Genomic DNA, 26,222 nt, shown 5'->3' with positions numbered 1-26,222 from the left:
GCTCAATGATTTTGAATTTTTGAATGATTCTTACTGTAGCTTCCTCATGAGTAATTAATAAAGATTTGAAATTCATAATATGAATTTAATTAGTAGGTGTAATGTAAGAGTAAAGAGAAATACTGCCAGGCAACCAGATTCCAAATAGTGCACCAGAAATTATTCTGAGGAAGTTTGCAACAAGTATTAGTCTTCAGTAGGAGGTACATGAAGGGCAGTGCAAGACCCTGAGATTGGCTTAGTTGGACTGAGGGCGGGTGCTCATAAAGCCACGTTGCAGGTTTGTTCCCCATATGGGCCATTCACTTAAGAGCTGGACTTGATGATCCATGTGGGTCCCTTCCAACTAAGAACATCCTGTCATTCTGAAAAAGGGTGGAGAGAGACCACTTACAAGGGCATGTAGTGACAGGACAAGGGGGAAGGACTTTAAACTGTGAGAGAATAGGTTTTGATTAGATATTAAAAAGAAATTATTTACTGTGAGGGTGGTGGAAGAGAGAAATTGTAGATGCCCCATCTGTGGGAGTGTTTGAGGCCAGGCTAAATGGGGCTTTGAGCAATCTGTCCCTGCCCACAGCAGGAGCTTTGGAACTAGGTAACCTTTAAGGTCCCTTCCAACCCAGGGCATTCCAGCATTAAATTGTGGAATGTAAAGCTCATTTTATTGCTATTCAGTATTTCCTTAGGACTTTTTTTTTCCAGCACATTCCTTTAAGCATACTAATGTATTGAATTCTTTGGGAAGAGCCAGCATAGAAGAAGGGCAAATACTCAGACTGTATTTTAAAACATTCTTTGATGTATTCATCTGGCTCTGAAAAACTGGTCTAAAAAATGATTTTGTCTGACAAAGTCACTGAGACAAGCTTCCCAGTGCCTTGATTAAAAAAATATATCAGACAAGTTTTTTTTGGTACTTTTTTCTCGTTCCCTTCGGCTTTATCTGTACTTTGTTTGTTATTTTTGGTTAGGTTTTATTTAGCATATTTCTTTTTTTTGTTACACTTCGGACATGTAACTTCTAGTCTGAGTGATTATTGGCTTTTTTCTTAAATCTATTGAGTCTGTTACATTCTCTGAATACCTCTGGAACCTAAGAGATTTAGTCTGTGACTATGAAAAGGACTGGAGTACAAAGCTGAGTATGACACAGAGAGCAATTCCTTGAACCACAACAGCGAAAGGGAATAGATGATCCTTTGTTATTTTTGGTTTATTTTTGTTTCAGAAGTGTTGTGTTAGGCACAGAATTGCCATCATCTCCTTCTTATGTTGCAATTTAGTCTTGATAACTGCAACTTCTCAGCAGCATTCCAGCCCGGTGACTCATAGCAGATGTAAGCCTCCACTCTGCAGAATTTAATAGCAAAAACAATCGCAGCTTGGGAAGGGCTCTGGAATTACTTGCATCAGTTTAAGAAGATTTAACAACTTTGGGTTCTGTCCAGAAGTTAAAGGTAAACATTTAGGGTACCTATGAGGGAAGAAGGAAGACGTATGGCTAATTTCTATAGTTATGGTTTAAAAGTATTTTGTTTTTTGAAGGCCATATAACTGCTGCAGTAATGATAATGATGTATGAATGTTTTACCAGAAGCTAGCTATTTTCCTGCATTTCTAGGTAGTTAATAAACCCACTATTTGAATCTGCAGTTTCTAAATTTGTAATACTATGGGCTATACAAACAAGGCTGCTTTTAGAACCTAAAAGTAAATAAAATCATGACTGAGATGAGGAAAACAGGGCAATTTTTGTAACACCACCAAATTTAAACAAAACCAAATCTGTGCATGAGTTTAATAATTCTAATTTTAAGAAAGCAAACAAAAAACTTTCCAGTTATTTTCTATCCTTTCAGCAGATTCTCTCTTACTATTATTGTATTTATTAGCAATGCAAGTCTTATTGACACTGTGCCAACAGAAAGAAACAGGCATCTGTGTTTCATCTAGTTTGCTGTCTCTTAAATTCAAAAAACATAAGAACATTCTAATGGTTCAAAATTTTTATAGTACAGAACTTCTTTAATGTCATCAAATCTATTCAGTAATTTTTTATTTAAAGTCTTGGAAAAAATATCATATTCAGGGGAAATTTGAATATGAGATTGACTGTGTGTGTATCCTTTAAAGAAAGCCTAGGCACAGAGAAGAAAAAAGAAATCTTTCTAGAATTTTGATTCCAGAGCTTCGGAAAAATTTTCTGCCAAACTGTACAATGCATATTCCAGGTGTAATATTGGAATAAATGAGTAACCCTGGGGATAAAATTTCAAGGTTTCACAAGAGTTGCACTTAAATTTAAATTGTTTCAAACAGAAAGTGATTTTTTTTTTCCAGCTAACTGTTAAGGGCTTGTGTTTCAACTTGAAAATAAAATACCAAGCTTTTCTCACTCTAGCATATGGTGTGTGATAATTAATCCACATGTGTACTGTCTGAGATTAAGATTTTCCTGGAAAGGGATATCCCCTGTACAAATCTGTGGGGTTTTTTTTCCTTTTTGTTAAATCGACACAGGTGTTATAAAACAAGTCTTGGAAGTCTCTCAACAGTTGTTAACTCTTGAGGTTCATCTGTGACTGATTAAAATTTGTAATTTTTTGCAGTTTTTTTGAGGTAAAGTTTTTATTCAGTTGTGTACTGTCAGCAAAAAGCTATATAACAAGGGTGAATATTTAAAGGACTGAAGAAATTTGTTTAAGAAACTGACTTGCAAAGGAGTCTTCCTAGAGCAAGATGTTAAGCTTCCCTTGAGCAGAACTTTAGCTTTCCCTGTTGCTGAATACTGTGGATGTGCACCTTCAGAGAACTGTTACTAACACAACCTCTACTGAAACTTTTTTTTTAGAAATGTGGGTAACTAAGTAAAAAGTACCCACCTTAATTCCATGTCCAAACCTGATGATTTAGTGTGTCAAAGTGCTTGGAATGTGTAAGGGGCTTGACCCTATTTACCACTTCTCTTGTCACTGTAAAGTTGACCACTCAGCGAATCTCATGTCACTGCAACTGTGAGATAGACGAACGACAGGAATTTATGCCTGCTGAGAATCTGGCTTAAAGGTGTGAGGTCCAGAACAAGCACTGCTGATTGTCCTCTGACTTGTCTAGGTCTACCTGCTGGGCAGTGACAGAAGCAGAGAAATGCTTTAAAGTCACCCATTTCCTTTCAGAACTTGAATTTTCAGGTCTCTTCCTAGTCTTTTTTACCTTCTCCCTTTCTTTGGAGGACAGCAGCATAAAGATTTTGGTTTCCCCTAATTACTAGAGGTCCCTCTGTGGGTTTTTTTACCCTGTGTCCTCTCTGTTTCAGCCTTCCCTGTTTCTGACTGGTAGATCTGCCAAATGGAAACCCAGTTTCTCCTTCTTTATAAGCCTTTTGTCTTACATTCATAGTGAGCTTATATTGTGAGTGGCTACAGGATCAATACTCCATCTTGAGCTTACTATCCAGTTTTCTTTCTTAAAAATGAAACTCCAGGATTAAAATATCTTCACCAATTTATTTAAATTGTCAAATTTAGAAAATTATGAGACTATGATTATATTTTGCTATGTCTTTTGAGCATGTTTTAGTTCAGCACTAAAGCTGACATGCTGTCTCCCGAGTGCAGCCCTTATGAAGTTTCCCACAAGAGGAACATTCTATTGAAAGAGGCATCCCTAAATAGAAAGGTGACTTCATCTGAAGATAACAAACTAAAGCAACAGCACACACTCTATGCTCCTCAGGTATTCATTCTTTTTGTGCAGCTTGCTCACAGCAGCTCATACATGCTGTAAGGAACTTACCTGCCTTGATTGAGCCTCACTGTGTTCTATTTTTTTTTTTTTGTTACTCACATAAATTTCTCTGAACAGTATCCAAGATTTACTTGATAGTCTTTTCTAAAAAATAATACTGTTGTAAAGTTGTGTAATCCATTTAAGATTGGGGTTTATTTTAAGATTGATTGTGGTATTCAGGCATTCACAGTCAGTGAAATCATGATACAACAGTTCAAATACTAACACTAATGTGAGGGAAGATACTGTGGTTTCATAATTAAAATAACAGGGATGAAGTAGAGTATGTGAAATATCAATCTTACAGTGAAAAAAAATAGAGTCCCTTCTCTCTTAGAAAACATATTTAAAATATGCAAGGATTCAGGCTAGCAGTTAGCAGAGACAGATCATTTGCAGGCTGTCCAGATAGCTAATGCACTCTTTGGTCACTCCTGTCACAGCCAGTGTCATCCCAACAGATGGCAACAGCTGCTTTCAAAACACAAGTGACTGTAATATCTATAACTACTAATGTAATTTTTCTAGCTGTAATTTTAAAAAAGCATCCTAAGTGTTTTATAGGTAAGTGTTGAAATCTGAGATTTGTTTGGGTTGTAATTTCTGGTTTTGCATGAAGTTTTCAGATATTGGTGAAAATACAGTTGGACTTGTCCAGTTTTGCACAAACTTATAAACATACTTCTCTTAAGCACCTTGCTTATCTTTGTACTGTAAAAAGCACAGTCTGCCAAAGTTCCACTCATATTTTATATTGATTCCTGTAGAAACATGAGTGGAAATTTTCATAAAGTTGTTTTTTCAATAAACACATGCTGGTATTGAGTCATTAATCACTATTAGAAGTTTTACACTTTGTCTAACCACAAATTCTTTAAATGTGTCACCATCCCTGGAAGCATTCAAAAAATGTGGATGTGGTGCTTAGGGACAGGCTTTGGTGGGGGGCCTGTCAATATTAAGTAATGGTTCAACTTTGATGATCATGGAGATCTTTTTCTTAATAACTCCATGGTAAGAAAAGCAGAGTAGACACATATTCTGGTTTAATTAGGTGTAAACAATCCTAAATGAAAATATTCATAGTTACAAAAGAAAAAAAAATTCCTCAGTTGATAGCTTGGAGAAGTTTAAGTAATTAATTCAGAATTAATTCAGAATATGTATAATGTTTGTAAATATTTTACTGATTGGCAGCCTTGTTTTCTCCTCTGTGAAAAGCACAGATCTGTCTTACAAAATTATTTTGAAGTTCTATCAGCTAACATTTGCAAGGCAGTCAGATACAGTGGTGATTGGTTTGGCCCATAAAATAATTTTCATATGAAAAAATGGAGTTTAAAATGCTATGGGTCATAAAGTGCAAAGTATCCATAGTTATCATTTTAAAGATGCCATTCTTGTCACCATTAGAATAAAAGCTGATAACTATGTTGGATTTTTCCCCCAAATTACTCTATGACAGTAAAATTATCTTGATCCTCTCCTGGTGCACAAAATTTGCACAAATCTTTAGATCAAGGACAACTAGCCCAATTCAGAATTTAATTGTATATGATGGGGATCTTTCTTACAAATTTAAAAGACCAACAAGGAATATTTCTCTGTTTTCAGCTTGCTTAAAATGTTTCTTCTTTTGTCTTGAAAATAAAATGTGTGCTTTTAATCTTGAATAGCTGTTCTGAAATACACAGAGAGTTCTAATATAAAGTGGCCTAAAAGAGTAAATTATCATTTTACTGGCTTTTGGAGTTGTATTTTATCAGACTATTTTAGACATTTGGAATGAATCCTGCATGTGCACTGTATTTACAATTTGCAAGAAAATAATTATAGGTTAAATAGACTATTTTTAATAAGATTAAAGATGTCAAGTGTAAATTTTAATGTTTAAGTTAACTAGTGTTTCCTTTGTTCCTCTACTTCACAGCTTCCAAAATGAAGATTTTGATAATGATTGATTTTGTCCTTGCAGCTAGCCTGATGGATGTCATTGGCAGCTCTGTAAGTTCTAGTAATTAAATATTTCTCTAGAGTTTCTTCTAAATACTGCATACCTTATCCTCCATAGTGCTCACAATGCACATCCCCTCCATAGTGCTCACAATCTCTACATACAATGGCAGAACCTTTGATGGGAAAGGTTAGAATTCATTAAACAATGAAAGAATAAGGAAATATCTTCAAATACGGTTTAGTGGGGACAAGTTTCCAATAATGAAAGAGGAAACAAATGCATAAGTTTACAATGGAAGGTCCATCACTAGGTAATGGCACCAAAAAAAGAAACCCTTTCAGTTTATGACTGGAGCTGATGTGAAAAAGGAGACAATAAATCTTCCCTAGAACAGGTATCATATGGTGCACGGAGGCACACTGTACAGAAGGCACACAATTGGCATTCAGGTGTAATGCTAACTCAGAATGGCACCTGCAGTTTTGAGCAGCACAGTTACAGAAAGGCCAAGCACAGGAGCTCCTATAGCAGTGGCTGCAGCAGTGCTGTTTCTGGGCACTGACACCTGGCATGCAGAATGTTTCCATCCTTTTCCACCTTGTCCACTGGCCCTACAACCTTTTCTCAAACAAAATCCATAACTTCATATTCTTACTTGTTTCCATGTAACTACATTGTCAGAAACAATGATCAAAGCTCCTTCACTTCAAGCTCCCAAAGCCCTCTCCTATACATTCTGTTTCTCCAACAAAAACCCTAATAAAATCACACTTGCTCCACAGTTTAAAATACTTCCAGCCTCACCAATGCTGCACTGCATGTCATGGCTGTCTTTATTCATTTTATATCCAGGTCCTAAATAGCAGAGACCTAAAGGGATTGAATTCTTGATTCATAATCGCCTAGGCAGAAGTAGTTGCTGAATTTACAACTATTGTTTGTGGATTACATTACCTTATGGAAAACTTTTGTTCAGATAAGTAGCTTTATAGAGGCAGAATGGGAATGACTCTCTAATCACTTCTGCTCAGTGGAGAAAAATATTACTAATTTCTGCAGAAGCCTACTGAGAAAAGAGGCATCACAGTGAAATTCATTTACTTATTTTTTAATTATTGTTTTTCATTTAGAATATTTTGGACTTAGCTGACCTTCTGAGTAAAAACTGGGAATATTCAGAACTTCATCTCAAATGTTTCACCTTTTAATCTAATTAAAACACTAATTTCAATATAGAGTTATTTTGGAGCTAATTCATACTATTAAAAGTAGATGAAACAGCACCACAGGTAAAAACCTTGTATTTTTATAGTTCTCATTAAGTCCGAGTCCAATTGGTAGCGGTAATTTTAATGGAAGGTCACTGGCTGCTAAATAATTCACACAATAATGAAAGTGAATGCACATTAATTGCAGCAGCTGGTTAAATGTAGGATTGTGTGCCCGAGAGCAGAGCTGTCAGCAGTTGTTAGATAATTGCTTCTCAATGTGTAGTGCAAACAGTTGCTTCACTGAAACAGACAGAACAGGTTGTGTTCAGTCTGCTTTCAGTCAGTGGGCACCACTGTCCCCTGGACATAGCCACAGTAAAATCCACATTTTCTTGAGTATTTCAACATTGTAATGGTTTAACTTTGGTCCAAATATAACAAATGGAATAGCAATATGTGAGAACTGTAATTTGCATTTTGCTTTTTTATTACTATTTTAGTACTCCAGCTTTGCACTGGAGTGGTTTAACCATTGGTTTAACTTCCATGGTTTTTAAAGGATTATCCTGTGAAAAAAAGTGTAGCAGCACATTGCAAGAACAGCCTGGTAAACTGAAGATCTAAAAGCCATATTGATCCAATTGAAGTTGCAGTTACCTTGTCATTGTCCCATGAAAAAAATACACATGGAATTCCAAATATGAGAACTGTGGTTTTGCTGTTCAGCAGCAGAAGTCTAATGGGATTTGTCTGGAGCTGACAGAGAGACATTAGTGAGAATGCTGAAGCCAGGAAAAGAAGAGAAAGTATCAGACACCAGTACTTTTCATATGTAGGTTACTTTCAAAACTATTTCTGCTCAAGCATTTTTCTTTTCTTATGCTGTTATTATTCAGTATGGCTAGTCATAGCTTGATTATCACTTCTAATTTACTCTCACTTCCTAAGCATTAAGAGCTTAAAACCTTTCAAATAAGGAAATTGCAATGTGTAGTGTAGATATATCACTGTTCACCCCATCATGACTGTATTGTCTGCAAAGCAGATGAGAATCAGCTCACAGTTATTTTTATGAATTAATTTATATTTTTTAAGTAAATAATAACAAATGATGGATTTAAAATGCAAGTTTAAAAATAATATTTAGAGACATAGCCTGTTGCAGACTTGTGTTTACTTTGGTTCAAAGGAAAGGACCTTTTTTTGTGGTATATGAAGTGGTGTCACACTGAATTTAGATACCAAGTTTTTCTAAGGTAAGATAAATTTTTTTTCAAGAAGTTCTATACTTGTACTATATAATTTAACCACATCAGGAGAATGGCTTTTAGCAGTATGAAAGGGGAACTGATAGAGGCATTTCTTTCACCTGAAAGAATCATGTGTAGCTGCCTGCAGCTGCCTCTCCCAAATGCCCTGTCCCTTGCTCTTTCCAGAATGGAAGGCAGCTCTTTGTGGCTCAGATCTGCCACTGTCACAGAGCCTGCCCACCTGAAGTCCTGTCTGGGAAATTGTGAGGGCCTGGCAATGGGGGCCACCATTTCCAGGACTCTCCTATTGCATGTTACCATGTTTTCTCCAAGCTTGTGAGGGCTGAGTTAAGGCTGACACAGGCTAAGCTTCTCACTAAAACTGGTAACTGTGGCAGGGTGGCTTCTTTATCACTCTTAACTTAGTATGATTAGAATAAATATTTGGTCTGACCAGGAACATGGGATTTTTTGGACAGCTTTTCTTTTATATTTAGCATTAGCTCATCAGGCTGAGCCTGGAAATATTTTTTCAATACTTTTTTAATTTATTCACTCTTTCTCAATCCACCTATTTATCTCTTTCTCTAAAGTTCTGCAGTCCTCTGTAATTTTCTGTATTCACAGAGGACCAGATGGACAATTTGCAGTCACCTGTCAAGGAAGCCTCTTCTGAATCTCCCACTGAGTACAAAATTCAGCTTTTGTGAAGGGTTTGTGTGAAGCTGCAGACACAATTGAGACAACCGCCCTGGAGAGGCTGCACAATAAATAGTGCATCTTTTCTTTGTAACATGCAACATGTCCCACATCAGCCAGTGCATACAGTCAAGTACCATCCCTCTAAGCCACTGTAGCAACTTTGCATGCCCATATATTTACCTATTTTCTTCTCTTGTTCCCAGCTAGAAGAAAAGGATGATACGCTAAGCATCTCGTATAGCTATCAACAACTGAAAAAACATTTTCAAGCGAAGGTTCTCAGATCAGATAGAACCTTTGGGGTGTTACTGGGGGGTTGGCCGCTGTGTCCCCCTGAAAGGGGCCTTTGTGCCTCGGGCCCCGCAGCGCCCCCTTGTGGGCCGGCATGGCCGCCGTGCCGGAGCTCCCGGGCCGGCTCTGGCTGCGGCTGGGCCCGGCCCCGGGCCCGAACTGCCCGGCGTGGGCAGCCCAAGCGCAGCCTGCCGAGCCCTTCCCTCTCGGACGGGTCGCTGACAAACTGCCTAGCTTGTCAGCCACCTGAAAAAATGTGTTGTTTTTTTTTTTTCTTCATATGTATATGTGTATTTTTCCCCCCATTCTTTTATTTCACTGTGTACTTTCGGTTGCAGTTAAGTGTGAATTAAAGGAAGTCTCTGATACACTTCAGTAGTACTTAAGGCAGAAGTCTGTCTTCAGGATTGTTCTGCTCAGTCCTATGATCAAATTTTTCAGTTGAACTAAATATTGCAGACAAATGGAACAATTTGTTGGAAGAGTTCATGGGCAACGGGTGAAACTTGAGCTTGATGCAAATTAAAGTATGCAGACCCCGCTGAGGTGCACCTCACTATGCACAGCAGTATGCTATTGCAGACATCTCTATAGTTTGGTGTGATAGGGCAATCTTCTGAGATATCAGTTCTTCCATATAAATGGCAAATATTGCAGTGCAGGTCTACATGTAAATAATGTTCCCGATGAATAAGGTAGCACCAATTTAGAACTATTGCAAATTTGATCTTACCTGTCAGTTTTCCAGAAAGTCACCCTTTGATTTTGCCTTTACAGTGCTAGTTGTGCTCTTCTACAAGCTACTAAACTCTGCTTATATAAAATTTCAGTGTTACTGATGCAAAACTTCTGTCATGTTTCCAAAGGCTTTTCTCCCTCCCAATGAAATCAAATTTATTTAATATATATTTTAAACCATACAGACTGTTTTAATTTAAGTTCTCCAGATCAGGTTGTGTTCACTTTGGCTTTTTTACCATAGTCTTTAATCTAAAACCAATTATTTATTGCTCAGCAGGCATTCAGCATGTCAGAATTTGGAAGAGCTATTCCACTATCCCAGCCCTTGAGGGTCAAGTGAGTGCTAGGTAACACTGTATCAGAATTACCACATTTCTCACCCACTCTGCATGGCAAAATTAAGTACAAAAGTCACAGCACAACATTGACTTTAACTTTTGTTTTAGCTTTTATTTTTCATGTATATTCAGGGCTTCTTAGACACTATTTTAGCATGCCAAAAATGAGCTTAAAACTTAACAATATTTATGTTGGCAGTGTTAGGATTCTTATCATAAGAAGCGTGTAACTTAAAAGCATTCAAAAATGCACTATGAAGTTGAAAACATATCCATGTGGATTGCATTTCTTTAAAACTCTTTAGAACCTTTAGAACTCTTTAGAACAATATTAGTAGCAGGCTTTTCTGGATAGAAAATCTCTGTGCATGGAAGATGATAGAGATATTTTAGTGTTTTTCCCCAAAGTCTCTGCTGCATCTTTGCAGTTAGAGCTGGCAGCACTAAAGAGAAGGTCTCTTTGCAAAGTGTTCATAATGTGTATGTTTTATATATTACATGCAGTAACATTTGAAATAATTTTAAACAAAGTAGCAACAGAGATGGAAGTCAACATAGTGTCTGTGGGAAATTGTGACCAAAATATTTTATTCAAGTTTAATTTTATTTATGTTTTGGTTGCTTGGCTCTTTGTGTCACATGTTAAATATAACATAAAATTTGTTGATTTTACAATAAGATATGTTTTCCTCTCCAGGATTTGCAGAAATGTTTTCAAGAGCAAATACGACTTCAGGGCCAGGTGAGGCTTCTGGAGCATCGTGTGAAACAGAAGCAGTTAAAAATTATACAACTCTTAGAGAAGAAAGAGATTCAGTACAGAGATTCAGACAGAGAAGATGAAAACAGTGTCATTGACTTGGGAGGAACAAGACAGTATTCAGGTTAGAAATGGAGCTATTCTTTTCATTTCCCTTCATTGTAATGATACCCAGAAGCTTTAGCACAACTGGGCCTATTGAGATATTGTTTTAAAAACTCCTTGTAGAGTGTTTGTTTAAAACACAGTGCTCAGCTTTTATATAGACCTGTTGTGCAGGGAAAAATTGCTGATGTCAGATTGAGGAAATCAAATCAGGATTTAAGAAGTTTACTGATTTATTAGTGGTGCATAACATGAAAACAATCAGTTAACAATCATAACTTAAAAACAAGCATAAATCTCAGCAATACAACAGACAAAAGCCAGACATTTACAAAATGTTAATCAGGAGCCTCAGATTTCTAAACGCCATTCTTTGACTAATGTCAGAAGTTCTAGCAATCTCAAAAATAACCAACAACAGGGTTAGTTCACATTCATACATTCAAGTGGTTTCCTGGGTTACAAGCAACTGACTTTGTTCCAATCTGTAAAGTCCCTGAGACCTCCATATTTACACACATAAGCCTGGCACGATGGCATCTGCATCTCACTTTAATAACATTTTCACTGAGTTGGATTCAGCTCATGACATCACAGCTTTTAAATCCTGGTTTAAAGTTGTTTTTCTAATTTCACCAGCACTCTGGTGGTGATCCACTCCTTCTACAGTGGAAGGCCTTTAATAAATACAGTGGAAGTATATAATAAACATCATCCAAACTCTTGATATAATAAAACACCATCCAAAACAATAGTTGGATTGAAAATACAATTTAGGAGACTGACTTCTAGGTGGTGTTTGTTTCTAGCTGTCCAGTGCTAGAAAGTCTTAACTACTATTATTTTTAATAGCCTTGATTGAATATGCTTGTAGTGCTTATGCTGCTGGAAGAAATACCAATATATATAACATTTGATCTCAAGGCATCAAATATAATAAAACACCATTAAAATGAAATAAAAAGCAGTTGCAAATCTGACATAAAAATTTTAGCTGTGTATTTCTGTACTCAGCATTCTGGAACACTTTATTTTTATTATTAGAGCTGACTTACTTGTTACTGAAAAGATTATTAAAGCCACATTTCTCTGAAAGATATTTGTCCTTTCTTAGCATAAGCCTCAATTTATTCTTTTACAATGTTACTCTAATAAACAGATCTAACTTGTTCCTGTTTCTGGTTATTTTCCCCCATTATTTTTCACTTTCTTTACAGCTTGGAAAATGCCTTTCCTGTTCATACTGTATTATTTTCTTAAACTGCTGTAGCATTATAATATCAACAGAGCTGGATAATTTGAGTTAGATAGTGAGGGGGAAATTCCATACTATATACACCTGCTAAAAATTAAGATATGCTTGTGTTTTGCTGACCTACTAAGAAATTAACTTTCTCAAAGCCAACCACACATTCTCTATAAAGACAACTTAGCTGTTATTTAAATCATGTTTTCTATTAGAGTTTATTCAAATTCTGGCATAGCTATTTGTTTTCAGTATAAAGTGTTTATTTTCTATGTCTTATCTTCACTGACACTTTCACTGAAGAGATATATAATAGTTTATAAAGTTTCAAGCAGGCCTGGAAGTTCAGCCAATTCAGAGAATTCCTTAAAGTTAATCAGCTCTACCTTAGCCAGGAAAAACAGAAATGCTGAAAATTATGTCTTTTCTGTATGACTGCCTGATGTGGATTACATATAAACAAAGGACTCATTTCATTTCTTAATTCCTAGAGGAAAGAATATAAGATCATACAATTACATTGCTGTAATATTTCTATGAGCTCTGAATTTTGTTATTGTTGTAAATGATATTCATCAACAGCAATGCAGACCAGACTGTGAATGGTGCCAAGCCAAAGTGGGATCATTTTACACACACACTGCACTTTTTGGGCGTAGTCTTCTGTATAGTTTTGCTGCTATTTGATAGAAGGGACAGGAGAATCAGGCCTTGCATTTGTTTCTGTTTTTAACAATGGAGATTCCATACTTTTGTGTCTGGCATTTCTGTGAACTTCTGGACATACAAGTGCATGTTTCCTTTTAAAAGTTACTGTATGTTACATGTAATTTTAAGTTTGTAACAGGATTCTAATGTGGATGATACCACTGTAAAGTAAAAGTGACACCACTTAAAACAGAGGAATTTTGCTAGTCAAGTAGAAACAAAAATGGTCATATTTCACTATGTGAAAATATTATTTCAATGATATATCAAAATAATTACAGGCCAGCAAAGCTTTAGAGCAACACAAGTACAAAAAATACCCAAAAGTCAAAGAAATGTGTTTGCAGAGACGTTTAATTTTATTAGTGTGGTTCATGTGTGACTTCTACATAACATGACTTGATTACTGTTACTGACTTGATTTCTGATTTTGCCATTAAGTACAGGACTAAAAATGTTGTGTCCGATTAATGTTGTGTGAACAGATTGTGCAGAAATCTACAATGAAGGCCATACGCAAAATGGATTTTATAAAATAAAACCAATCCAGAGTCCCAGAGAATTCTTTGCATTCTGTGACATGTCTGAAGGAGGTGGCTGGACTGTGTTTCAGAGACGTTCCGATGGCAGCCAGAATTTTGATAGGTAGGTACTAGATTTGGTAATTAAACCTGGAAACAAAGTGAAGAAACATTAACCAGATGGTGCTAAGTTAAATCTGAACTTTAGAAGTATATGAGTAAGTTCTTATCCCAGATAAAAGGGAGCAATGGTTATTCTGTGGAACAGCCTCCAGATGGGATACCACTTCTGGTTCTGGCTGTCTTCTGTGAGATATCCGTTCTGATCTTTTTCTGACAACTTGTGTATTTGACACAAGGACACTTCAATGTCAAATGCCTTAACAGCTGTTGGAGCAAGGACTCTTAATGATGAGGAAAGATTGTCTTCTGCAATTAGTAAAAATAAAAAAAAAAGTAAGCAGTCTGAGGGATCTTTGAGTAAAAATGTTCACAAACATGTCTAGTGGGAGGATGAGAAACAAAGTACCTCAGCTGAAACAACAGAGGTTCAGGCTGGATATAAGGAGACACCTTTTCACCATGAAAAGAGGCAGCAGGTTCCCCAAAGAGAATGTGCAGTCTCCATCCTTGGAAGTTTTCAAGATCTGAACAGACGAGCCCTGAACAACCTGGTCCGATCTCATGGCTGATTCTGGCTTGAGACTCCACTGGACTAGCTTGCCTCCTGAGGTTCCTTCTAGTTTGAGTTAATCTGTGATCTGAAATTGTGTTATAAAATGTCTAAATAAACTTGCTTTTTTGAGAAATTAGTAATTTATACCCATTTCAGACTCTGGGCTGACTATGAAGAAGGCTTTGGAAATTTTGTTTTGAAAAATGGTGAATTTTGGCTTGGAAACAAAAATCTTCATTATTTGACTAATCAAGGTAAGATTTGTATTGTAACAATAGTCTTATTGTTTCTGTTTCTTTGCTCTTTCCAGGCTTTTTTTTTTTTGTTTCCCCTTTATGTTATCATAAATCCTGAGTTCTGTTGTTAGTCTGCATGGACTTCTCTAAGTTTCAGAAAAAAACACATTTGAATATATGTTTTCTAACAAAACGTTCAAAACTGTCCTTAGGCTACTGGCATACTGAGAGCCCCTGTGAAACAGGGAACAGGAGACAGGAGTCTACCTTAAAAGAATTGTCTCTATCCATTTTCCATCAGCATCACTAACAGCCCAGAGATGGGTATATGCTGTACCAAGACACTGATTCGGGGCTTTTTAGCTGTGTGGGCTATTACATGGAAGTAATTCTGGTCCAGTCCTGTTGATGAGGCCAGGAGTAGAAAGTTATTTCCATCTTTCTAATTGTCACTCAACATAAGCTAACTTCTGCTTTGTTGTAGAATGCTGCAGTTACAAAACTTAACTTACCCACTGGCTTAGCAGGCTAAATCATATAGAAATCAGTGCTCCAAAGATGTGATCCTAGTATAACTTTATATATTTTCAGAGTATAAAAATCTGATTTTCATAGGTGAAAATTTATTGATGAGTTTTCACTATGCTTTCACTACCACCTCAAATATTTTACTAAAATGTAAAACCTGTAAGGCCATCTTTTTTTACAATTTTTTCACTACATTTAAAAATTTGTATTGAAATAATTCTAAAATTTTCTAGGCTGAATAGAATTCACTCAGCTGAATAAGGCAAAGAATAGCAATATATGCTTTACTATGCATAAAGAAAGAAGATAAAACCCTATAAAATATGCTGAGGTGATAGAGATTCATGATAAAAACATTTTCTTTTAATCTTCTACTATAAAGCCCAGTTCTGAAAAGCAGTGAGATAGTCTAGTTTAACTAAAATAATTTGGTTTTTTTTTAAGGGAATTATACTTTAAGAATTGATCTAACTGATTTTGAAGGAGAACGACGTTTTGCACAGTATGCAAGATTCAGAGTTGCAGGAGAAGAGGTAATAAAATATTAAATGACTAAAGGTTTTAATGAAAATGTGGAATCTGTAGGCAAACAATAAACACACAGGTTCCCTAATTTCCATAAAGATTTGTGTAGAACCTTCATTTAAGGTTCTAAACCATATTTTCTCTCTTACGCATGCTTATAATTTTCAAATACCTAATAAAAGTGGTTTACTCTGAAATATTAATTTCATACGTTCTGTAAGTGATATGAATAATTTGGGTTAATAAATAGATCAAAGCAGTTTTTCTGTGTTTGTTGATATTACCAGCAATAATGTGGTAATATTATTGTTGGCATTGTTGGTAATATCGCTAATATTATCGCTATAGGACACAAAAAATCCCATCGAGGACACTGGAATCTCCAAGGTTAAAAGAAGGACATTTAATTTCTGACTCCAACATTTCTAGATTTTCAAAAGTGACAGTGGATTGGAAGGTGACAGTGCCACCACTCCAATGACACTGGACAAACCAACAGTCCATCAAATTTCCCTCCTCCAGAAAAGAATGCAAAACAAAAAGTGTTTACAGAAAAGCGCTTGAGAAAGTTGGTTACAAGAATGTAAACATCAGAAGGCTTAGAAGAACTTAGAACAGGGTGACAATAATGATAGAAGATGTTCTGATTTGCTAATGTATACTGCAAACTAGCCCTAATGTTATTTTTATTAAGTCATTTATACATGGTTAATGATAAATTTTATCCCTGTTAAGCATCTCTACATCCTTTCAGTATTAAGGACATCGTGTCTAAGTGGCAGGACATTTCTTAGCATAAAAATAGCAGCAAATGGAACAGGCAAGGTTCTTCTTTGTGGTTTCACTCTCTGACATGCTAAGGGCTAAAGACATACGGGAATTTAATTTTCTTTTCTTTCGTCACATTTTTTATTAGCATTCTTACGAGATGAGTTGTGGTGAATACTCTGGTACAGCTGGCGATTCCCTGACGGGTGGATTTCATCCTGAAGTAAAATGGTGGGCTGATCATCGAGGAATGAAATTCAGTACTAGAGACAGGGATAATGACAACTATGAAGGGAACTGTGCTGAAGAGGAAAAGGCTGGCTGGTGGTTTAACAGGTATTTTGATTTCATATGGATACTGTCAACTATTCTGCTCCATGGGTATTCATAAAATAATAACATATGGTAGAAGATGGATTGGGATTGTTCATTTATTTGCAATGTGCCCTTGTGCCCTAGCGGAGATCTCAGTGCTGGTAACACTGAGGCTCACCTTAGAAGGGGCAGCACCTACTGTGCAGCTCAGGCTGCTCTGTGACAATGGCATTTGCCACAGGTCATCTTTGTTGTCAGGCAGCGAGGAGGAGATAATTCTGCCCCTCTGAGGTAAATAGCTTTTACACAAGTAGGTCATGTAGAGTTTGCAGATACATCCCTGCTGTACTTCACTCTCACTTTTCTCTTGTGTTGCACTAGACCAGATGTGGCAGCACTGCAAATATCTGACAAGCTAAACTAGTGCCAGGTTATCAAGACTCATTTTTTCCACCTCACTTCACAGTACCTCACTCTTGTTATTCTTTCCAAATGGAGATGGTAAATGTGTCCACTCAGTTTCTGTCAGTGTGCATGTCTGGACTGAGTGAAAGATTTTTTTAAATAGGGTTGAATAAGAGAATTTAAAAATTCAACTAACATGCAATATACCAAATCAAAAATAAAGGATAAAAATGGAAGCCTTAGCCTGTACAGATCAGCTGTGTTCTTTCCTGTAATTAAGTAAATAAATATAGCCACAAAAAGAAGCTCTGCAATCAGCTGTGTTATAGAGAGGTTTAAAATACAGCTCAGGGAGGCACACTACTCTCTCACTGTGATCTCAGTTCACTTGGCAAGAGGTGCCAGGCTGGATCAACTCCATTGTTTCTGTTGTATCATCCTTTGTTTCTCTTTTTAACTCCTCATTTGCCAAATTCTGTTTTCATAAGCAATCAGTGACCACCTTAACTGATATGATGTAGCAATTAACTTAATGTTTCACAATTAAGTATTTATTTTAATACATTTTAATATATTTGCATGGATAGTCAGCCAGCAGAGTATCTGAAACTTGGAAAAAGTCACATGTAGACAATGTTTTTTTGCATTTCTCAGGAAAACTAGGATATAAAAGGGAAAGGCAACTATGTTGGAGCTTCTTTTCCCATGAAATCAGAGCTTTTGTAAATTTAAAGGAGTATCTGGACCTCAAATCACATAAAACTGATATCATGCCATGGATTTCATTAAGACTGAATTACCAATCACTTTTAGACCACTGAATAAGTTTTTTTGCCTTTTAAAAACTTTTTTAAAATATTGGATTGACCTGGACAAAAGAATGACCACTTTGCAAAAGTAGCTGCAGAGCAGAACTTGACAGTTATTTATACCTTGTGTTGGTGCTACATAACTTCTAAAGATAGCTGACTCCTACTAGGCTAGTTCTTATTATGGCTGTGTAGCTCATGCTCTTAAAGTGACAGTCTAGCTTGATAATGAATGTGAGTTACTAATAGTGTTATTTCACTGCTTTGTTATTGAATTTTTAATGTTAAGCCAAACATAGAACTGAACATTGCAAAATACTAGAAAATGTCAGTATCATTAAGTCCTACTCAAAAGGACAGTACTGGCAGAGAAAGGAAAGCACTCAGAAACACATATTTGTCATGCACAGATTAGCAAATATAGAAGGAATTAGTGCTCTTGGCTGGTTTGCATAAGCGCTCCCAGCTATGAAGGAATTGTTTATATGCTATCAGAACTAATGAAATCCAGAAAAGCCCAGATAATATGAAAACCAAGGGACGTGACACAAGTGAGGCCACATGGAAGTAGCTCAGAGTTAGTTTCAAGCCACCAGTCTCGCTCCAGCTTAGCATTTGTTGTGCTGGACTTCTGCAGAAAAATGGCCCCTTTTGTAAGCAAAGCTCCAGCAGAGATTTTTATCTTGAATGCAAGTCCACAGAGCTGAGTTCACTGCAGCACTACCTGCAGGTCATAAGCTTTCCAGTACCCAGGGTATTGCAAAGCTCATAAGTAGTGAGGTAAAGTTCATAAAGGTTCATAAGTAGTGACAGTGCACAATTCCAGTTGGACATCACCTTATTCTCTCCCAGCACTCCCATTTTTAGTTATACCATGTATGGATGGTAAGAGGGATCTGTTAGGCAACAACTTGGGGCCAGATATCACTAACTCAAGCTTCCTGCCTCACCAATCACCCCAGAGACTGCATAACTATGGTCATGTGGGGTCAGTGGAGTCAATACATCCAGACAGAATTCAAAGGGTTCTTCAGGGAAGCAACTCTTATATATGTCACACAGTTAATACATAATTCAGCTAAAATATCCATGGAGAGTTAATACAGCATTCAGATAAAATATCCATGGACAGTTGAGAGTTGGCTGTACTTCTGAAACTACTGCAGTGTAGTTTTTAACTTTATATTAGCCTATTGAAAAGATAGGAGGAACACAGGCTAACTTTAAGGTATTTATTGACTTGTGAATAATGAATGTTTTTCCACAATATCATATCACATGCCAGTTGTTAACTTAGTATGTACAGTTACTTTAGAAAACATCTGCTTGGATACTGAATACTCTGATTTTCACTATTCATGCTTCCCAGCACTAATTAAGACTTTTTACTGGCTCATATTGCTGTTGGCAAAATTATGGTGTGCCTTCTTATGATTCTTTTAATGAAATCTGTGTTTTGATTCAAAGTAGGCAGAGTGCCTCCTCATTGCAGAATTTGTATGATTAGAAAGATTAGGTCAGCTCTGATACAAGTTTGTCATTCTCAAAAACAAACTCACTTTTGATGTCCACAATTTATAAGCTTTCAATTAAAACATTAAAAATTGTAAGCAATAAATAAGGATATATAGATGAGAATTTTCCTATTGAGTTTTTGTCATAGATTTTATCTCAGTTCTCAAAAACTTTGTTAATGAAGTGTGAGCAAAGCCAAAAAGACTAAGATTTGCCAGTAACAAAACTCATAAGGTTATTTGGAATGTTTTCTGTGTGCATATTTTCTGAAGTCTGCTTTTGGAATCCATCATGGTGTTCAACAGCTAGATATTAACAGCATTTATAATGAAATACTGAATTGGCAGATAAACCAAGCTGATTCATCACAATGTGCTGCAGAAGGAACAGCCAGCTTGCTCTCAACATAAATATCTAAGCTTGTTTCTCGTAGAAACCAGGCAAGTATCAAGGTTGTGCTGTTCCCTTTTCAAGCCTTTTGGGTTTTGCTAGGGTTTTCTGTTTGTTTCAACCACTGTATTTAATAAAGGATAACTGCATTTCTGCCTGAGTCTGTTAAAAACAACAAAATCCCCTCTACTTTGTGTAGTCAAATAAAATGCCAGCTCAGGTGATCCAGTGAATTGGTACACATGTAATTAGCTGTCAGAATTCATCTTTGTAAATAGAAGCTCACAGGTGGGCAGGCAAACTGATGGTGGTATTCAGGTTTTGTCATACAAAATACCATGTGCTGTAACTGGAAAACTTCAAGAGGACTCCTCTGGAACAACAAAAAAAAAACCACAACAGTATTTCTGTCCCAGAGTGTGGTGTGTGCCTTGCTGTCTTCCAACCTGAACAGCTCTGGAAAAATTTTCCACTGAAACAAATTACCAGGAAAAACTCCAAGAGCTAGTAATGTCAAAAAACATGGAAAGAAAAAGCAGCACTTTTGGTTAAAAGAAGCAAAACGCATTTGCAGTTCTTCGCTAATAAAAATCCTGTTGTTTATGCGCAAATGCAAATTTATGCAGTTGTCAGACTAGGCTGGCATCAACATGGCATAATTTTTTGACTCGCAGAGAAATAAATAACAAATGCATGGAACTCTTCAGCAGGAGGCCTTATTGCTGTTTCCCTTTACTTTCCCACCAGGTGTCACTCTGCCAACCTGAATGGTTTGTACTACAGAGGTCCCTACACTGCCAAAACAGACAACGGGATTGTTTGGTACACCTGGCACGGGTGGTGGTATTCTCTGAAATCTGTTGTCATGAAGGTCAGACCGGCAGACTTTGAATTTAATATTGTTTAAATATTCTATTAACACTATTCACCTGATTAATCTTTTAGGAAATTAATTCCAAATCAAAATGGGCAGATTTTTACTTCTCAATCTATGCATATATAAATTTGGAATGATTCCTGTGCAACCAGTAGTTTTATGAGATGTAAGTGAAAAGACAAGATAGCCTATGAAGCTTTAGATATAAATATTAAGGCTAAGAGGTCCAAGTATTTTTTTAAAAAGGCAAGTGTTTACCTAGGAATAATGACATCTTCATTAAGATGGCAAATTTTTGGATTTCCAGTAACTCCAAATCCTTTCACCCATAAGCAACGGCATTGTTACTGTGCTATTTTTATTGTTACTATTTCTCAAAAATGAAAAATAATTGTACTTACACAATAAAAACCCTACTCAAATAGAAGCATAAGGTTTACTCAGTGGATGGAACATGCCTGCTTTGGAAAGGTTCAAGACTTTAGGAATGAGTTTCCTGTAAATCCCTCTGATGAAAAGGTTGCATGTGTTGTGTACATAGTGTACATAAAAGGTTTAAAGAATGAGGCAGAGAACTGAAGAAAGAGAAGGGGTGCTGCCAGGGTACAATCAGTTGAATCCAGCATAGAGAAGTGGATTGTCTGTTGTTTGCTGAGGCATTTCTAGGGCTGGTCACAACATTTCAGTAATTTTCAAACATTTAAAAACGTTTTTAGATGGACAGTAATTATGCTTTTCTCTTTCTTGGTAACCATAATGCTTTTTCTTTTTCTTTTTCTCTTTTTTTTCTGTCTTTTTTATTTTTCTTTTTTTTTTTTTTTTTTTTTTGTTAGATTTTACAACTCTCTAATTTTGAATGTCCTGTCCAGTCACTTCCTCTCCTTTCCCTATATACTTGTCTAAAGTCTCTGGGCTTTTCTCTATCTCAAGTTGCATATCCATATATTTCTTGTACAAGAATAATGGTAAGAGAGACTTTGCCTACCCCTGGCTTTTGTGCCTGGCACTACAATAGACTCTAAGAGCCAGTAATAACAAGAGTTACTGATTAGTGCTTGCTGCCCTGGAGAAGACAGGAATCCTCTCTAGAAAGCTATCCAATGAAATGTAGTCCATTTCTGCTGGGCAGATGCAAATGAAGACTTCAAAGAAAATATAGACCTAAGCTTGCTTTCCTAAAATAATTTTGCTTTTGTGGCTGAACTGCCACTCTCTCTTCTCCTGTCCAAATACAGTTTTGAACATGGCAGCCACTTTCAATCATGCTTCAAATAATGAAACTAAGTTTTGGTAAAGGTCAGTTTATAACTACATTACTATGAATACAGGACAGCTGAATTGTAACTCTCTGCATAGCAATTTTTCCTTCCATTTTTGTCCTCCCAAAACAAAATTTTGTAAAGAACCCTTGAGAGAATTGCATGGAATACGGGAGGGAGGATATTTGGGGGGAAGAAAGAGAGTTCTTATGAAACAATCTCACTCAACAAGATAAAGAATGCTACACCTAAACAAAAACAAACAAAAAAGTGTGAAGAAAAAACAGGGCTCAGGCAGCTAAAATAATGTTATAATGTAAAAATTGTGCCAATGAAAATCTGCAGTTTTAGAGGTTTTAAGGTCCCCCTTTTTTTTTTTTTTTGGTAATAGCAGATATTCTAGATAATCCAGTCTTTTTCTTGATGTATCAACTGATACTGTGCTAGAGATTTCTAGCCTTTAGCACATCCCTGTACCCATGCATGAGAGGAACAATGAACAGTTATTCAACTGCTTATTTTGAACTTTGTTTAATTAGTTTTACCAAATTACATTTGGTATCTGGGAGGAAGGCCCATCTTGTGTGTGTCTAAGGGGGGTAAGAGGGAGGGAGGGAAGCAAAGAGAGAGAGAGAGAGAGAGAAAGCGAGAGAGTAAGATAAATTCAACATTAAAACAGAAAATCTGATAAGGTATTTTTATTCGATTTTATTACATGTAACTTAAATTGGGTTCCTATGTAACTATGCAAATGTCTGTAGGTATGGGTTATTAATAATGTGATGGAAGTTTTGGAGTAGTTGAAAAAATGTTGTAAGTATGGTATTTCTCATAATGATTTTCAAATTATTTTTTCACTCTATGAGGAGAAAGCTTTAATTATTTGGAAAAAAAAAACCCAAACAAACAGAATGCCATTATGTAGGAATTGTAAAAACATCTTTAGTTTTTCACTAAAATGGAAAGATTAACTCATTAATTTGGAGAGTATCAAGGCAGATCATATTCCACCAAAATAAAAGACAAGGAGGATTTGTGCATAGGAAAGTTGGGTTTTCATTCCAAAAAAAAAAAAGACTTTCAAAATTTACAGATAGTGCTCACAAAATCTATGATAATTTTTAATATACTGCAACATAAATCCTAATGAAATCTTTTGGCTGAGTGAGGGTGCTTTTGACATATTCTGATATAAAATTTGACTCCTTTTCTTTACTGTAAATCATAAAATGAAGAAGAATCAAATCTGTCTTTGTACATCTTCAAATTCAGTTATGTGTTTTTTCTTATTTGGACTGAATGCTCTTCTGAACAAGGAAGCATCTAGCATACTGTCAGCAATATACAAATACTGTATTTTTAATTTCCACCACTTTTCCATGGCCTTTCTTTGTGCAATAAATTTTTCTGACCATGAAAAGCATGTCAAAGTGTTGTAATTCAAAATGGTCATATAATTGTTCTTAAATAAACAAACCATTTATTTTCAAAAGGGAAGTTTTAATAGCTACCAGGCAAGACACACGGTTGGGAAAGAATTCTTTCCTCTGCCAGACTTGCCTGTTGACATGAATTTATTTTCTCAACAGGTACAAACATGTTCTAAATAGTCTTTATTATTACAAGATAGCAGAACACAGGCCAGTTTATTTGTTCTGGTGTTAGAGAGAACATTGTTCCCAAACAACTGAAAATGAATACCTACTATTTCATAGAAATCATTTAACCCAAAAGAATAAGAATTGAGGAAATAACAATGAAAATGTTTTGTTAGTCGTGGTAATAAAGAACATCATGATATCTACCAGCAATGTGGAATCAACAATATATATTTTTGTAATATCTGTTCAAGGGAAACACTCGTATTTTATTTCCATGTCTGTGTTCTTGCATTTGCTCAACATATTGGAGAGTAAAAGAATGGAAACCACAATTCTAGATGAATTAAATGAGCAGTAACAGAGCCTTTTACAGCATTTGTTTTCCCTAGAATATTTAGAATGCATTGATAGAGCTCAGGTACTGCAGTCTGGCCTGTGGCGTTCCATTGGAGATTCTTCTCTTCAGCTCTAATGTTTTGCTACAGTCTACCTCTGCTCACCATTCCCAAAACTGTGACTCCTCACACCAATATCTGAATGCCTTTTGTAAGTATAACATTTTGTTCTGTCAGAGCTGCTTCTTCTTGCTCTTGAAATGGTACGCCCAGAAAGGGGATTGGAACCACAGGTTGCCCAGTCTGTGAACATTCCTCTCATGTTCCTTTAGTTCACTTCTCATCTCAGAAGAACAAGCTAATTTTTTGCTCATTTTTCGTCAGCAGTGAGTTGTCTTTGGCAGTTGTAACAGAGGTAGAAAGAGCAGAAGTATCCAGGCAAGTATTCTGTATCTAAATTTTGAAAAATTGGAAATATTTGCACTTATTTCTGGGTTGTGGGTTTGGTTTGGTTTTTTTTTTTTTTTTGTTTTGTTTTTTTGGTTTTTTGTGGGTTTTTTTTTGGTTTTTTTTTTTTTGGTTTTGGGGTTTTTTTTGGTGGGGGAGGGTGGTTTTGTTGGTTTTTTAAAAATTATTTATGAAGTAGTCAACTCGGAAAGCAAAAATGGAGCTTTCAAAACCAGGAAGTACTTTGAAATGAGTGTGAGTATGCTTGTTATTTCCTCAGAGCAGGTCTGCGAATTGGGAATTTGGTAAGGCTTCAAACATTTAGCTAAAATCCATATGCTCAGAGGAAGGTTCAAATTTTTGTTGAAGTGCTTCTTTAAAGAGGGTATAAAACTTTACAGTGATAGTGGCTTTTTTGGATGCTTAATTAAGTTTTTTTTTGTTGAATACACAGTGCTCATCAAAATTTTTCTTTTCCAAGTACCTGAGGGCCCTCTTCTGTCACTGAATCCTACCTCTGTTACACATCAAGCTTAATGAAAGATCAAGCACAGGTCTCATCTATTTCTCTAACTTTTCCTAACAAGGGGTTAAGTATCTTATGAATTGATTTCACTAACCCTCTGACTCAATAGAGGAGAAAAAGAAAACAGAAAAATCATAGCCATCTGGAAGAACAAAAGCCTCTCAAGCTAAAATTTCTAAGCAAAAAGCTCTTGGATACTGAAGGAAGGGAAGGGCTTCCTTCTTATGTTTACACAACCTGAATAAAGCAAGTCATTAATAATACAACTTGGAAAAAATAGTCATTAAATATTTGCAATCCATGATAATAACTTAAAGTCTTTCTATTTCCCTTTAATATTCCCAACTTCTCAAAGCATTTGAGCTACTAAATCTGACATTAAAGTTTCATACATATGAAAATAACTGGACACCTTTCCTGTTGTGCTTTTTTCTCTCCCCAAAAGAAGTAAGAAAATTAATCTCATGCAAATCAATAGAGTCCAGTAAAGTTACTGTGGGATTAATTATGTATGTCATCTGTTTCTCAAGCAGCTCATTTCTATTGTATCTCAAAGAAAACACAGCTTTAACAACAGACCTTTTCTGTTATTCTACTTTCTCATTAAAAAGACATCAACCACATTCATTATTTAGTATTCTAGAGTGAGTGTAGCCCTGTTAGTCTGGATGTGCTCTGTAATTCATCATATACTAATGACCAACCATCCTCTCTCATGTTACTGGAACAATAAAAATATTTATGTATGTCCAGCAAGAGCTGGGAAAAGCTCCAACCAAGAAGACAAGAAAGAAATGGCCCAAAACATCTCAGGTGTACATGTTGATGCATGTGAGAAGAGGCTATATATTCTCTAGAGAGGTCACATGGTGTCTTTGTAATTTGTACACTAATTAACCCTCAACCCCAAAATTCAAGTGAAATTAAGACATCCTGCAGCTTTTCAAAGAACACCATCAGGAAAGACGAGCGATGAGGCTCATCCAACATAGGAAAAAATTCTGACACAAATAAGAAAGAGTGTTATGAAATTCACCGTTGAGATATTCTGGTACATCAAACAGTGACTGTACAGACTTCCTTAGAAAACAGCACCACCATAATGATTTCAGCAGATGAAATTTAATTTAAATGAGTATTTACTTTTGGTTCTTACTTAATGGGCATCTTCTTCGTATAAGACAGCTTTAAAGAAAATACTCAACTCTGTATCCTAGACGTCTCTCATGAAAAGCTCTTATGAGAAAATACAAAAGACTACCTGTTTCACAAGGACAGATGCCACATTATGGTTCTGTACAATATCAGTGAGGACACTGATATTTTTTAAGTACATAGTGGAAGCTGATGTCTGGCAGCTGCCTTGTCTCTGTTGTCTCTGTTATTCA

General features: G+C 36.1%; 1 protein-coding gene across 4 annotated transcripts; it reads left to right on the top strand.

Moving 5' to 3' along the window:
- The first annotated feature begins 1,323 nt into the window (after positions 1-1,323).
- Positions 1,324-24,261, top strand: FGL1 (fibrinogen like 1). Of its 4 annotated transcripts, XM_063155986.1 has the most exons (10): positions 1,330-1,460; positions 3,621-3,738; positions 5,723-5,796; positions 10,980-11,166; positions 13,587-13,746; positions 14,455-14,552; positions 15,507-15,595; positions 16,504-16,691; positions 20,537-20,660; positions 21,500-23,417. In XM_063155986.1, exons 3-10 carry the CDS (start codon positions 5,731-5,733, stop codon positions 21,686-21,688), a joined length of 1,101 nt encoding a protein of 366 aa, XP_063012056.1. In that variant the 5' UTR covers positions 1,330-1,460; positions 3,621-3,738; positions 5,723-5,730; the 3' UTR covers positions 21,689-23,417. The 4 variants fall into 4 exon arrangements, with proteins under 4 accessions (XP_063012058.1, XP_063012055.1, XP_063012057.1 ...); XM_063155988.1 differs by lacking the exons at positions 3,621-3,738; positions 21,500-23,417 and adding an exon at positions 24,249-24,261 and having other exon boundaries at positions 1,324-1,460; XM_063155985.1 differs by lacking the exon at positions 3,621-3,738 and having other exon boundaries at positions 1,324-1,460.
- The last annotated feature ends 1,961 nt before the right edge of the window (positions 24,262-26,222 follow it).

This window comes from Melospiza melodia, chromosome 5 (assembly GCF_035770615.1).
Source record: "Melospiza melodia melodia isolate bMelMel2 chromosome 5, bMelMel2.pri, whole genome shotgun sequence".
Lineage (NCBI taxonomy): Eukaryota > Metazoa > Chordata > Aves > Passeriformes > Passerellidae > Melospiza > Melospiza melodia.
The sequence above is the reverse complement of the archived record's forward strand: the minus strand, read 5'-3'. Positions and strand labels throughout refer to the sequence as shown.

Bases quoted from the DNA above. Each gene is read 5' to 3' on its own strand.
- FGL1 (XM_063155985.1), top strand. From the start codon at position 5,731: ATGAAGATTTTGATAATGATTGATTTTGTCCTTGCAGCTAGCCTGATG. The intron at 13,747-14,454 runs GTAGGTACTAGA...TACCCATTTCAG, and splicing joins GGCAGCCAGAATTTTGATAG to ACTCTGGGCTGACTATGAAG. The intron at 16,692-20,536 runs GTATTTTGATTT...CTTTCCCACCAG, and splicing joins GCTGGCTGGTGGTTTAACAG to GTGTCACTCTGCCAACCTGA.